We start from the raw sequence: 13,809 nt of genomic DNA, 5'->3' as shown, positions 1-13,809 counted from the left end.
TTTTTTTTTTTTTTTTTTTTTTTTTTTTTTTTTTTTTTTTTTTTTTTTTTTTTTTTTTTTTTTTTTTTTTTTTTCATATATGCAAGTGTGTGTATGTGTATATATATATTTATCCCCTTGGTATACGGAAGGAATGAAAAATCTTCGAAGAAAAAGAAAAATAACATAGAAGACCTAGAACAAGACATAAAGGACTTTGACCATCTAATCTAAAGCAGAAATTAGGCTCCTAGGCTCTCGCATGCAGAGTGGTTCAATTTCAGATGCATGCCTCTTCATCTACATTGATAGCTCTCGAATCTTGATGATCCTCTTTTCCTCCCGTTCCTTCAGATTCTGTCTCTTCCACTCTTCTGTCTCCACAAACTTCTTTATTTTCTTTAACTATGCCTTTTTCATGCTTTTCTTCCATTCAAGAATCAAGAGTATCATTCCACATTTTTTAGGTAAATGCACTTTTCCGCTGTTTTTCTTCATGAAAAAGAACTTGAACTAATTTTAAAGTGCAGCAAAACCAAAACCAAAACCAAATTTGGTCATTTATGCGTTAGTTTGAAGTTTTCCTTTATGGATAGTTTGGACTATTTAGAAGTTCGCCAAAACCAAAACTGTGACAACCATGAGTTAGCTGTGGTCAGCCAATGCAGATGGAAAAGACGTTAAAGGGAACAAGTTGAAGTAATGATGACCACCTATCTAGAATCTTGTGAACAACCTTGGCAACCAAAGTAGTAAGGTAAATCAGTTGTTCTACAAGAATAGTCTTGGTATACCTAAACTAGCCTAATATTCACGGTAGCAAGGAAAAAGAAAAAGCACCAGAACTAAGTTTACGAACAATATTGTTGACATATTTCAATTGTTTTGTACCTCAATGAGTGAAGGTATATAGAGAAAGGAATCATCTTATATTTTCTGATGCTCCTTAATGAAGACGGTGTAAGCTTTCTAAAAGTTTAAATGCCCGTGATTTCACTTCTACCACTATTGTTAGTGTGGCTGTTGTTGATCACCATTGAGTTGATGATGGTATAAATGTCGATCTAATGCTTCTTAGTTAAAGATGTACTTGCTTTCTCAATGTATCACCATTTGTGACGCCAATAGTTGCTGACTGATTACCCTTCAAGAAATAATCCATAGCTGGGATAGGTAACCCCAATTAGGAGAAGATATAAAATTTTCTGGGAGTCCTTGAAGTTATAGAAGACTTCGGGCACTTGATGAAGATTTCATGGAGCTAGTGGACTTGGACTAACAATGGGGATAAGTTAGAAATGAATGTCTATGCAGAATATTCTTAAAAATGGGGGATGAGTTAGAAATGAAGATCTATGTAGAACATTCGGGAATATGTAGAGGTTTTTGGTGAATTGGATCGAATATGTGAAGGTTTATGAAGTTCTACAAATATTTGGCCCCTCTTAAGTTTTGAAGTCTTACCATTTAAAATTCAAGGTCCCTAAAGAACCATGCTTCCTGACAGGACAATAAGGTCACTAAATTTTTTATCGTTAGGAGACCGGGAATGCGAGCGAGAATAGATAATTTTTCTTTTTTAGAGAAAAGTAAACACTCGTCAAAAATTTTGTGGGAGCAATAGACCAATCATTAGAGAAGTGATTTTTGTTTCTATATGGTTCGGGATAGGCCATATCATTTAACTATATATCAGCTCTACTGTAAGGAAAAATTGCTTTGACATTTTTAAGAAAATATTACTGTGATGGTATCAGTGTTTTTTCCTCTCTCCTCTCACCCTCTCTTCGATTCTCTACCCACCACTCCAATTTCCCAGAACCTCGAACCAATACAAAAGTCTTCTCTGTTTCTTAGCGTGCAAGCAAGACCAGAACCCGGTTTTCCATGTTTATAGCAGCCATGACCAATTGAAAGACCGGTGTCTCTTCCCTCCTCTTTCGGTCGATTCTTCACATTCACACCAATAACAAGAACGGAATTCCTCATTTGTCCTTCCGACAGCCAACAAAAGGAAGTTTCTCCATCTATTTCGAACCATCAGAAATCTTAGTATTTAAATGGCAAGATTTTGAAATATAAGTACCAAACATATATGGAGTTCAAGAAATTTAAGGACCAAACAAAAATGTTGATGATTCTAAATGGTGAAGAGGGATTTATTTAAATTGTTTGTTCATGTATTATTTGTCTGTATATAAGCAAGAAATCCAAAAGGTAAGCATTAACAATACACAGTCTTATATCGTTTTAAAATTTGAGTAAACTTCATTATCGAAAGACGTAACTTCAACCGTTAGATAAAAACTAAGAATTAATGAATTATCGAAGGAAGGAACTATGAAATCTAAATTGAAACGTTAAAGAACCACTGAAGAAATCCAGAAATCAAAGTCAAAGAACCTCCTAGGTAACAACAGAATCGAGGACAAAAAGTTCAAATGCAAGTATGAATGAACTATTAGGGAAACAGCCGATGAAAGGCTGCTTATTTACTCATTGTCTTTCCTCAGTCATGAAGGAAGCCTTTCTCAATTGTTCTTCAGTTGAGGAATGGCGGTAAGAAGAAATTTTGTGCTTCCTTCTTTTACGAGGATACATGTGTAACCTCCTTTCTATTAGATGGTAAGTTCTTTTTTTAAGGGAAAAAAAAAATGTTAAGACTTCCATCCCTTCCCCCCAGAAAAAACCGTGCTTATTACAAATTACAAATGTAGCTTGTTTGCTTACGATTGCATTTAGATGTTAAAATTGTATTTGCATGAACTGCCAGTTTCAATTACATCTGTATGTTTGTTGTTGGAAATGCTCTTTGTTTGTAACATGGCCTGCCTAATATGTTAGGATACGACCCTCATGTCAGCGATAGTTGTTTTCTTTTTCAATATCTTTGAGCGTTAGTCTCGTTTCATTCACTTAATTGAAAGCTTTGTTTCTTGTTTTTTATTTAAAAAAAAGACATGCAAGCACATGGATGATAGTAGCTCCTATTTGATAACTATTTGGTTTTTAAAAATTAATTTTATAAATATTACTTTCACCTATGAATTTGTACCTAGTTTTTACACATGTTTTTAAAATCCAAACTAAGTTATAAAAACTTAAAAATATTCTTTTAAAAATCTTTTATTGTTATAGAAATTTTGTTAAAAGTTTAAATGTTTCCTTAAGAAATATAGAAAGCAAACACAATTTTCAAAACCAAAAAAATAATCTGTTATCAAATAGTTTCACTTCTGTCTTGCTCTCATTTTCATTGTTTTCGGTGGTTGGATGGTTTCTTGTGGCAATGTCAGTAGTGGTGATTTGCATTCACTGATGGCACAGAATACTCCAATAGTTTCAAATCTATAATGCCTCTGCCTGTTCTTTTGTGGGAAAGCATAGGATATTTTTTTTAACATTGTACGTATATTTTCAGGTGAAAATGTCTGAAGAAACAGTGAAAAGATTGACAGGAGTGAACCCACTGCTTGTTGCCATGTCTCAGAGCCAAATGCCATTTGTGAGTAGCCAAATGCCAATGCAATCCAACTCCCAATTCTTCCACCAAAATATGTCTGCCTTCGGAAACAGCCCTCCACATCACCGAAACTTGGAAGGCCCTGGCGGAAGATCACAGAATGACGTGGCAACCAAAATGACTGATATGGCCTCCGTGCACCATGTAATTGATGATATTGATCCTGTGCAGAAGCATGCCATGCATGGCCCCGTATCAGGTTGGGATGCAGAGCCGTCGCATGCAGCTCCAAATCAAAAGAACTGAAGGATTAAATCTGTCGTTTTTGTAAGCAATATTTCCTCTTATATTTTCATTGGGGATTGTGGGCTAGGATTAATAAGATAAGAAAAATACTCTTCTTACCTTTTCTTTTCTATTCTATTTTCATTTCATGCTCCACTACTCTGTATTAAGACTCGGATCTCGTTGGTTTAGGTTTTTTTCTTTTTTAAAGAAATCAGTTTTGTAGTTGACAAATCTCTCACTTTGTTTCACTTTCTTTGAAGGAAACCAGAACAAAGCAGGCTGATCGACATTTCTATTTTCTAAGCTAAATTCGAGCTTCAAATTATTTGAATCTCTAATCGTCTTGTTAATAGATATGGGCTTTTCCTTCTAGACTCCCTCTTAAGATTTTAAAACGTGTACGTTAGAAGAAGTTTCTCACGTCCTTACAAGTAATGTTTCAATTCAAGCTTAGAAAGGTAACGGGCTAAGTTCATTGCTATCCAATATTATTTTCTTTGGATTTTTCCTGTTTCCCTTTCAGGTTTCCTCTAAAGATTTTCAATGCGTCTACTACAAGAAGGTTTTTCACATTCTTACAATGAATGTTTTGTTTCTCTATTATGACACGTGGTTAGGAATTGAATTTAGTCAGTGATCTGAAGCAGGAGTTGATTTCCCGACATTTTTGTAGAATGACATTTTTTTTAGTCGATTAAGAATCCAAACGGGGTAGAAATGTAAATTGGCGAAAAAGTAGCCCCTTTTGTATTAAGTAGCAACATTCTTAAGCAGGATAAAGCTTTCTTTTTTTGTTTTCATCTTGTTCTCTTCGTTCTTCAACGCTCTCCGTGGAACCAAACTCAAAGAAACAACTTCCAGACACACACAGCGAGAAAGGGGAAAACATCAAGATCGAAACCAAACAAACATCTTGCATGTAGATGCTATTCGAAATCCCCTTTTCGTTTCCGTTATTAATCGATTCAGTTTCCCCCCGTTCGAGTTCAGTTCCATGGCGAACAATCATTCTGCTACACTGGCCGATGATTTCTTCGAGCAGATTCTTGGGATTTCCCCTTTTGGTTCGGTGGAGCAAGGTAGCTGGAACTGACGGGACTTAGACGGAGATGTTGCTGCTGCGACGTCGGCGGCTCAAGGTCAAGCTCCGACGATGCTTCAACTTAGTTCCGGCGACGGCGTTGGCCACATCACTGAGATTGGAAGTGGAAGTGGAATCGGTGGAGCAAGGTTTCATGGTGGAACCCCTTTTCCTTTAGGATTGAGCTTGGACCAAGTTATTGTTCTTTAAATATCTGTTGACATGGTTGTTCTTTTTTGTGGGATTTAGTGACTCTTTTTCAATCTTTTTGCAGGTTTATCAAGGCCAACAAGTGCATGCTACAATGAGCGCAACTCCGCAGCCACCAGCAATGCGCCCTAGGGTAGGGGCCAGACGAGGGCAGGCGACTGATCCACATAGCATTGCCGAGCGGGTAAGATAGAAAGTAGTTTGGAGAAATCATAAACGGGTGACCGTTGGCAGATTAGTTATTTACTTATCTTGTCTTAAGAGTAATTTTCATTGCTACTTCCCTTTTGTTATAGTTACGAAGAGAAAGGATTGCAGAGAGAATTGGGGCTTTACAAGAGCTTGTTCCGAGCGTCAATAAGGTGATTGTTCATGATTTTAAGTCATTGGAGTATCGAGCTAATCATTCCCATTTCACTTTCAGACAATTCACGAGTTCTCGATTTTGGTTTATAAATTCTGAAACTTAATCCTTAGAAATGAGCATAGATTCTTTTCGTGTTCTTGTTGTTTTCCAAAATCTTGTTTGCATAACTAACCTGGAAAAACATTTGATCACAAGGATTTCAAATGATCATAACCTGTGGTGATTTTTCCCTACATGGCTAAGATCTTAATTGTCAATAGCTCTAATTTTTCCTTTACATGAATGCATCCGTGAGATCCCACGTTAGTTAGAGAGAGGATTGAAGCATTTCTTAAAAAAATGTGAAAAATTTTCCCTAGTAGATGCATTTAAAACCTCAAGGGAAAGCCCGGAAGAGAAAACCCAAATAGTACAATATTTGTTAGGGGTGGGATTGGGCTGTTACAAATAATATTAGAGCCAGGCACCAAACGGTGTGCCAGTGAGAACGCTGGGCTCCCAAAGGGGTGGATTGTGAGATCTCATCTTGGTTGGAGTGTAAAACGAAACATTCTTTATAAGGGTGTGGAAACCTCTCCCTAGTATACGCACCTTAAAACCTTGAGGGAAAGCTCATAAGGGAAAGCTCAAAGAGGACAATATCTGCTAGCGGTGGGCTTGGGCGGTTACAAATGGTATTAGAGCTAGGCACCGAATAGTGTGTCAATGAAGACGTTGACTCCCAAGGTGGGTGAATTGTGAGATCCCCACATTGGTTGGAGAGGGAAACAAAGAATTCTTTATAAGGGTGTGAAAATGTATCCCTAATAGACCCATTTTAAAACCTTGAAAGGAAACTTGGAAGGGAAAGACTAAAGAGGATAATATCTGCTGGCGATGGACTTGGGCGGTTACATACATTCACCTATGAAATTGAAAAATGTGTGGTTTATATTTTGATAGTTTATTTAGGACCCATTTCAAAGAGGGAGGGGGACATTTTGATGCTAATATCTTCTCTCCTCCACTTAAAATAGTAGATTTTCATGGATGCTTGAGTAGCCTGTTTACTATTTCCTAGAGATAATGCAATGTCTTCTAAACGTTCTTGGATTCTCAATCTTAGTGTGTACTCATTTTCTTCCCCTTTCTGGGTAGACGGATAGAGCTGCTATGCTCGATGAAATAGTGGACTACGTAAAGTTCCTACGTCTCCCAAGTAAAGGTAAATTAATATCCTTCTAGCTTTTCCGTTGAATCAACAAGTTTCTTAAATGTTTCTACTGAAGCGAAGTCGAAATCATTTTAGAGATCTCATAGTCATAATCAAATTGACCTTATATTTCTGGTTAAACAAACTTGATAGCAGTTGATATCTATGTATGTGCACTGTCGATATACGTATTTGTGGTTCGCTGTAGAACCGGTTGCTTTCCAGTTCCTTATTTAAGCGTATTTCATTCTTTATAAGAATGATATCTATGGAGTTGAGGTGAGGTACGTTATAAATTTTAGAAGGATGGCTGTGGCTGTACGAGTTTTTTTTAGATGCCCTTGTATATTCTTTCATTTTTCTTGGATGTAACAGTCACTTTTCATATCCTAGTATTTATATCCATGGTTGAATTTATGTACTTTGCAGGTTCTGAGTATGAGTAGATTGGGTGGAGGTGGTGCTGTGGCACCACTTGGAGGGGACATCCGACCATCATCTCTGATGGTACTTTTAATGTAACAATCTAAGTCCGCCAGTCGGCCCTCAGTAAATATTGTTCTTTTTGTGTTTTTCCTTCTAAATTTCTCTTTAAGATTTTAAAATGTGTTTATTAAGAAGAGGTTTCACACCTTATAAGGAATGCTTCGTTCTCCTTTTCAACTGATGTGGGATCTCACAGTCCACAACTGTAACAGCGCATGCTCACCGTTAGTAGATATCGTTCTCTTTGTGTTTTCCCTTCTGGACTTCCTCTCAAGGTTTTGAAACGCGTTTGCTAGAGAGATTTCCACACTGTTATAAAAAATGTTTTGTTCCCTTTCCAACTGATGAAAGATCTCACAATTCACAACGGTAAGAGTCTAAGTTTATCGCTAGTAGATATTGTCTTTTTTGGATCTTCTCTCAAGGTTTTGAAATGCGTGTGGAGGAGAGATTTCTACTTCCTTATAAATAATGTTGAGTTTCCCTCTCCAACTAACGTGGGATATTACATTTAAAAATGTTTTTTTTTCCTCTAGTCTTTTCTACGTGCTTGATAGTTAAAAACAAAATCTTAATGAGATGGGGATTTGTATTGTAGGAAGAAGGAAGTGAAGGCGGTAGGAATCGACCCGAATGGGAGAAGTCGTCGAAGTCGTTGAACGACGGTACAGAGAGACAAGTTGCTAAGCTCATGGAAGAGGATGTGGGAGCTGCAATGCAGTTCCTTGAATCAAAAGCACTCTGCATCATGCCCTTCTTGTTGGCTTCAGCAATTTATAACACACAGCCACCCGACACCTCGAGACAGAGTAACTCTCCTTCGTAGAAACCACATGCATTCCTAACAAAATGCTAATCAAATCAAACAATCTTAATAAAAAAAAAATTAAAAATAAAAAAATAAAACGGGTCCCACTTGAGTAGGACCCATGAGGTTCCATTTTGTCCAATTAGTCTACGTGGGGCCCTCTCATCACATGGGGCTGTTTTTTTAATGCTTTGAACTCCAACGGACGGCCCTGGATTTGAGGATCCGAGAAAACTCAATCCTGGCCGTCGGATTCTGGTCCAAGGTCTTTATTGGCTGTCATTGTCCGAGTCTTGTCCCCTCCACGTGGAACCACAGTTTCCAGCGTGTCCTTCTTTCGGGGAACATTCATATCTGTCGCTTCACGCACACGAGATGCCTTCCACACGTGTCACCGCCATCTCGTTGGATCGGTGCTCACGTGTCATCCTCTTTGTATTTCTTCTTAATTTAATTTAATTTAATACTATATATATATATAATAATAATAAATAATATCAAGACGCGTAATATAAATAAAAAATCGAGATAGAATTAAATCATCTAAATGATATGATGTAAACTACAATAAAATCTTCATATATTATTTTTTTTAGTTTAGAAATTATAAATAATATTGAGTTAATTCATATATTATTTAAATATTACAGAAATAATACCCATTTATGTATAATTTAAATGTATTATATTAAAAGAAAATGGATAGTAGTTATAAAAATAGTTTAGCCATGAAATATATTTAGAAAATTATATATCCTAATACTTCTGAATTTATAACATAATATATATTTTTAGTGGTAGGTAATATAAAATCCACTTTTATTTATTTATCTATTTGTTTGTTGGTTTTAAATTTATGTAAAAAAAAAAATGCAAAAAAAGGAGACACGTGTCAAAATTTGTTTGGTAGAGTTCATGCAGACCATACCGTGCGGCTTTAACAATTATCCCCCTCCCATTCTATATATTCTCTTTCCATTGCAAACTTTCTCTTCAACTCCAAAAATAGAAACTTTCTTCATAATTCTTCGCACTTCAATTTCCCTCTAATCTTCAAACACTTCAATTTCCCAATCTAATGGCTAAATTGGCTGTTTCTGATGACCGAGATCTCAACCTCCAAGCCACCGAGCTCCGCCTCGGCCTCCCCGGCTCCGACCAGCCCGACCGCCGCTGCGGATCGCAGCCTAACAAGAGACCCTTTTCAGAGATTGATAAGGAAAATGACAGTCGTGTCTCGGATGCTGAGAATGGCTCCGATCAGAGCTCGCAACCTCCTCCCTCCAAGTAAGTCCTAGATCTTGGATACACTTAAAAGATATAAGTAATTGAGGCATGATAAAAACTTGTCTAAGTCTATAAATTGCCTTTTATAGAGGGCAAATTGTTGGATGGCCACCGATTCGATCGTATCGAAAGAATTGTTTGGCTGGAAAGAAAAGCGAGGCGGAAAGTTGCAACGGAGGGTACGTGAAAGTGAGTATGGACGGAGCTCCATACTTGAGGAAGATCGATCTAACCATTTACAAAAGCTACGTGGAGCTTGTAAAAGCCTTGGAAAACATGTTCAACTTCAATCTTGGTAAGAGAAATTACTAATGATCTATCAGCTTAAACTTTTGAATTAGTTAGTCTAACGATAGGTTCAATATCAGGCGGTTACTCTGAGAAGGAAGGTTTCAATGGATCCGATTACGTTCCAACATACGAAGATAAAGATAGCGATTGGATGCTCGTAGGCGATGTCCCATGGGAGTAAGTTCGATCTTCGTTCTTTTATAGATTTCTCATAACTAAGCAATAAAGAACCTTTCTGATCGAAAATTGAAATCTTTGAAACGTGCAGAATGTTCATCTGTTCTTGCAAAAGGCTGAGAATCATGAAAGGATCGGAAGCCAAAGGGCTTGGACGTTTATAAACTTCCATTGAAGCAACTTGACAGCTAACAAGAGAAGAATGTAAAGAACAAAGAGATTGTTTTTTGTTTTTTTAGATCTTTTCATTGCAAAAGGAATTTAGATCCAAATTGTATTGAGGGTTATCCATTATCCCATATACATTTGACACACTTTTACTCAATCATACGTTCAAAATCTATTTTGGGTTCGAGAATTTTGGAAATTGATTACTTGTATACTCTCATCTATACGCTTAAACTTTTGAATTTATCGTGTCGAAGATTGGTGTGTGAAAGTCTTTGTATTTGTGTTCGAACTATTGTAACTCTTTATGTTTGTGAAATTCTTTGGATTGATTTGTAGGTTAATGATGTCATATGATATTGGATCCGTTCAAACAAACTCAAATTTCTTTGAATTTGTTTAGACAAATAAGATCAAGTGGTTTTATTTTATCGGATTTTTGTTTCTTTCTAGAAACTTGATATGAAACTGTTAAATCTTTGCTAGCAAGATTTTTTTGGACTTATTTGTCCTTGGGGTATACACGGGTTAGATTGAATTGGGTTGAAAAATTTTGTTGGACACACCTAAAAAATTCAGGCGGGTTGAGTTGGTGATTTGAGGAATCCGAATAGGGTTCACACGGTTGGTTGGGTTATTGGGTTATTATTTTTTTTAAGAACTAAATAAAAGAAAAAAAAATATTTATCCACAATATATATCAGCACAGTTACAAACTTCAAATATTTTTAATCTTCATAATAATCTTAAAAATAGGGTTGGATTGTAATCCTATTTTCGAGTTTGTCAGGCTGATCCGACCAAGAAAGTGTCAACCCGTAAATCAACCCGAATGTTCAATTTTTCAAAAATTCAACTCAACCCAAACGGACCCAAACGGAAGAAAATCTAACCCAACCTAACTTTTACGGTTTGGGTTGAGTAGTCCAGATTTGTCAAATCTTCGATCACTTGAACGTCCATAATGTGCCCACCGACATACAATATCAATCCTACGAGCAATACTCAATTGGATGATAATTAGAATGGATTTTCTTTTGTGGTTGTGGTAGAGTAAATATAAGAAAAGATTGTATAAACTTCTATATATCTAGCAATAGTAAGAGTGAGTCGAATCATATTTCAAGGCTATCATTTATACGATATGTTATCGTCGAGTGTCACTTCCATATACGACAATATATACATTTAGGGTTTGTATTAGATCTCAACATATATTCAAACTTGTCAGAGTTAGCTCATAGACTTAAAGTGCCACCTACCGTGGTCTCTTCCTTGTCTTGTTTGCATTTACATGAAACTAAATTCGAACAGCAAATCATGAGTTGTACTATGTGACTGATACTTTCTTTTCGGAAAATCACTGAATATAAAATTGCTCTAAGCAAAACATACTTAACTGTGCAGTTTCTATGATTAAACTACCCTAAAGTAAGTGCACGTTATTGGTATAAATAGTAACTTTCAATTCTTTTAAGCATTTCTTAACCATTCTATTCTCAAGATCGTTCTCATTCATATACCCATCTTTATCCGAGCATCGCAACTATACCACTAAATATCAAAACGAAACAACCCTACAAAATAGAACCCAATACCCCACAAACAAAGGTGTAGGGCATCCAAAGAGATTAGGGTTGTGACAAGTCCACGAGGAAAGGGTATGCACCAAAACAAAGACAGCTCTTGAAGAGAGAGAGAGGATAAGAATTACTAGATAGAGAAAGAGAGAAAGAAGAACATGTCACAATTCATCATAATTGCTTAACAAATTCCTTGCCCTCCAAATCCAACTCATCCTTCAGACAATGGTTGGTCCACTCGTCTTTAAGCTTTAAGATCGATCGTGGAAGCAATCGAATATCGTTATCATTTTTATTGTCACATTATCACTCTGTCAATCAGATGAAAAATTACATATGAGTTTTGAATGAAGGGATGAAAATGGTTTGAGATTAAGATGATTGACTTTGATTTGATGTTTAGTCGACCGAGTTGGTGTTCAAATACAATGTATTTGTGAGACGAACATGACCCATAAAGTTTAAGTAATGTGTGTTGGTAGAATGAATGCTACAAGAAAACTACTTTGTGTTTATGTATTCGTGCATTGAATCTTCGCCTAATTATTGTATTCAAAGAGGGATGAACTAAGCTATGTTGATGTGTTCGTAAAGCTAAGTAACATGTCATCATTAATTCTTTAGTATCGAAGATAAGATAGCTAAGAACAACTTAAAGAAAATGAAATTTACTATCTATATCAATAAGGTGCAGTTTGTTTTTCGGTAGCTCAATCATAAGAACATCATGGTTAAGTGTGTTACAAAACATGTGGAAGAATTTAAGTTTGGGTTCACGGTTTAGGGTTTAGGGTTTAGGGTTCACCTGTGCGGTGCTCCACAAATTTTCCATTTTTTTTAAATAAGAAAATTAATTAAAAGGGTAATTAATGTCTTGAAAGATTCCATAAATGGTTGGGCCACACGTGTGGACTTTGACTAATGGGCCAATGTCCCACACGTGTCTTTGGACTTGTAGACATTGGCCGGCCCAAATGACCAAAAGCTCTTCCCCCACCTTTCTTTTGATCCATCTCTTTCATCATTTATTTACATATAATACATTTTTTCCTTTAATTTTATCATTTAGCACCATTTTTATTTAAAAGTTTGCTATTTAGTCCCTATAGTTCGAGCTTATTATCAATTTAGTCCTTTCGGATTTGATCTTTACGTTCAACCAAACTTGATTTGTTACTGTATTCATGAAGGATCTCGTATGGAAACAAACTGATGTTTTTTTTTATTTGTTACTGTATTCATTGGTATGAAACCTTTTAGAGAAACAAAAAGTAAAGTCGTGAAAAGTTATACGGTGGACAATTTATACTAATATGAAGATCCGTTATTTTTATCACGGTGTCAGAGTCATACTCTTATCTTAACTAAGTTAATGTCAATAGAACGTGTCAAAAAAAAAAAATTGTGAAACTCAAAGGTATAATCCTATTGACTCAGGTACTGAACAAAGGATGGAATTTGTTCGAGGTCTCTAGAGATAGAGATAGATGACTCGAATGTGGGTATATAAGTGGTGGACTCTATCTTCATTGATATGAGGTTTATTAGAAACTCACGTTCTATGAGATCCCACATCGGTTAGAGAGAGGAACAGAACGTTCCGTTTCAGGTTATCAAGTTTTTTGAACACCCTTAATTATACCTGATCGAGTTTAATGGTTTTCACATGTTCTTTAACTTAATCTTACACCAAATATCAACAATGCCCTAAAAACTTGTTTATTATGTTATGTATCTTACACAAAGGGCAACACTATTATATTTTTAACAATCCTAGGGCCGAAACCTACTCCCTTCATACGTTTGCTCGAGTATTTAGCTCATACGAGTTCTAATCCTGTCGAACTATATCAAACCCTAGAACTGTAACAGCCCAAGTCCACCGTTAGCAACTATTGTCCGTTTTGGCTCGTTACATATCATAGTCAGCCTCACGATTTTAAAATACGTCTGCTAGGAAGATGTTTTGTATGCCCTTATAAGGAATGTTTCGTTCTCCTCTCTAACCGATGTGGGATCTCACAAACCCATGATTCAAAACACTTTCTTCATCAATATATGATCGAGATCAGTGTAAAGACTCGAGAGGAACGTAATTTAAGGCCGAGCTTCGTTTTCTTTTTGTTGTAATTTGTTGTTGATTTGATGTAAAAGTAGGTATAGCATAATACTATAATTTGAAGTTGATAGAAGAAAAAGAAAGTAGGGAGAGGGGTGAGTGAGTGGGATGCCCTGCACCGCTGCACATGGGATAGGGTTTGAGTATTGGGTGACACAAACCCTACAACTTCACATGTCCAAATTAAGTGGGTTCCACCCTTTTCCCTTTCAAACCTAATGAATCTATGCACATGACTTGCCCTTCACCCCCTCCATGTGGGCTCCTATTCCCCCACCAACTACACAATTTTTTTTTACGGTTCGATTAT

At 36.3% G+C, this 13,809-nt stretch overlaps 2 protein-coding genes and 1 pseudogene across 3 annotated transcripts in view; all 3 read left to right on the top strand.

Moving 5' to 3' along the window:
* The window catches only part of LOC111498033 (light-inducible protein CPRF2-like), a 6,783-nt gene extending 2,823 nt beyond the window's left edge, over window positions 1–3,960 (top strand). For both annotated transcript variants that reach the window (XM_023149088.1, XM_023149087.1), the window contains exon 6: window positions 3,401–3,960. In XM_023149088.1, the coding sequence (XP_023004856.1) occupies window positions 3,401–3,748 (348 nt within the window). In that variant the 3' untranslated portion in view covers window positions 3,749–3,960. The remainder of the gene's footprint in view (window positions 1–3,400) is intronic.
* Window positions 3,961–4,460: 500 nt separating this feature from the next.
* Window positions 4,461–7,972, top strand: LOC111498063 (annotated as a pseudogene).
* Window positions 7,973–8,740: 768 nt separating this feature from the next.
* LOC111497647 (auxin-induced protein 22D-like) lies at window positions 8,741–10,228 on the top strand. The gene is made up of 4 exons (XM_023148493.1): window positions 8,741–9,161; window positions 9,251–9,456; window positions 9,530–9,629; window positions 9,721–10,228. Exons 1-4 carry the CDS (start codon window positions 8,953–8,955, stop codon window positions 9,791–9,793), a joined length of 588 nt encoding a protein of 195 aa, XP_023004261.1. The 5' UTR covers window positions 8,741–8,952; the 3' UTR covers window positions 9,794–10,228.
* Window positions 10,229–13,809: the final 3,581 nt, after the last annotated feature.

This window comes from Cucurbita maxima, unplaced genomic scaffold (genome assembly GCF_002738345.1).
Source record: "Cucurbita maxima cultivar Rimu unplaced genomic scaffold, Cmax_1.0 Cma_Scf00024, whole genome shotgun sequence".
Lineage (NCBI taxonomy): Eukaryota > Viridiplantae > Streptophyta > Magnoliopsida > Cucurbitales > Cucurbitaceae > Cucurbita > Cucurbita maxima.
Note: the sequence above shows the minus strand (reverse complement) of the source record. Positions and strands in the feature narration are given on the sequence as shown.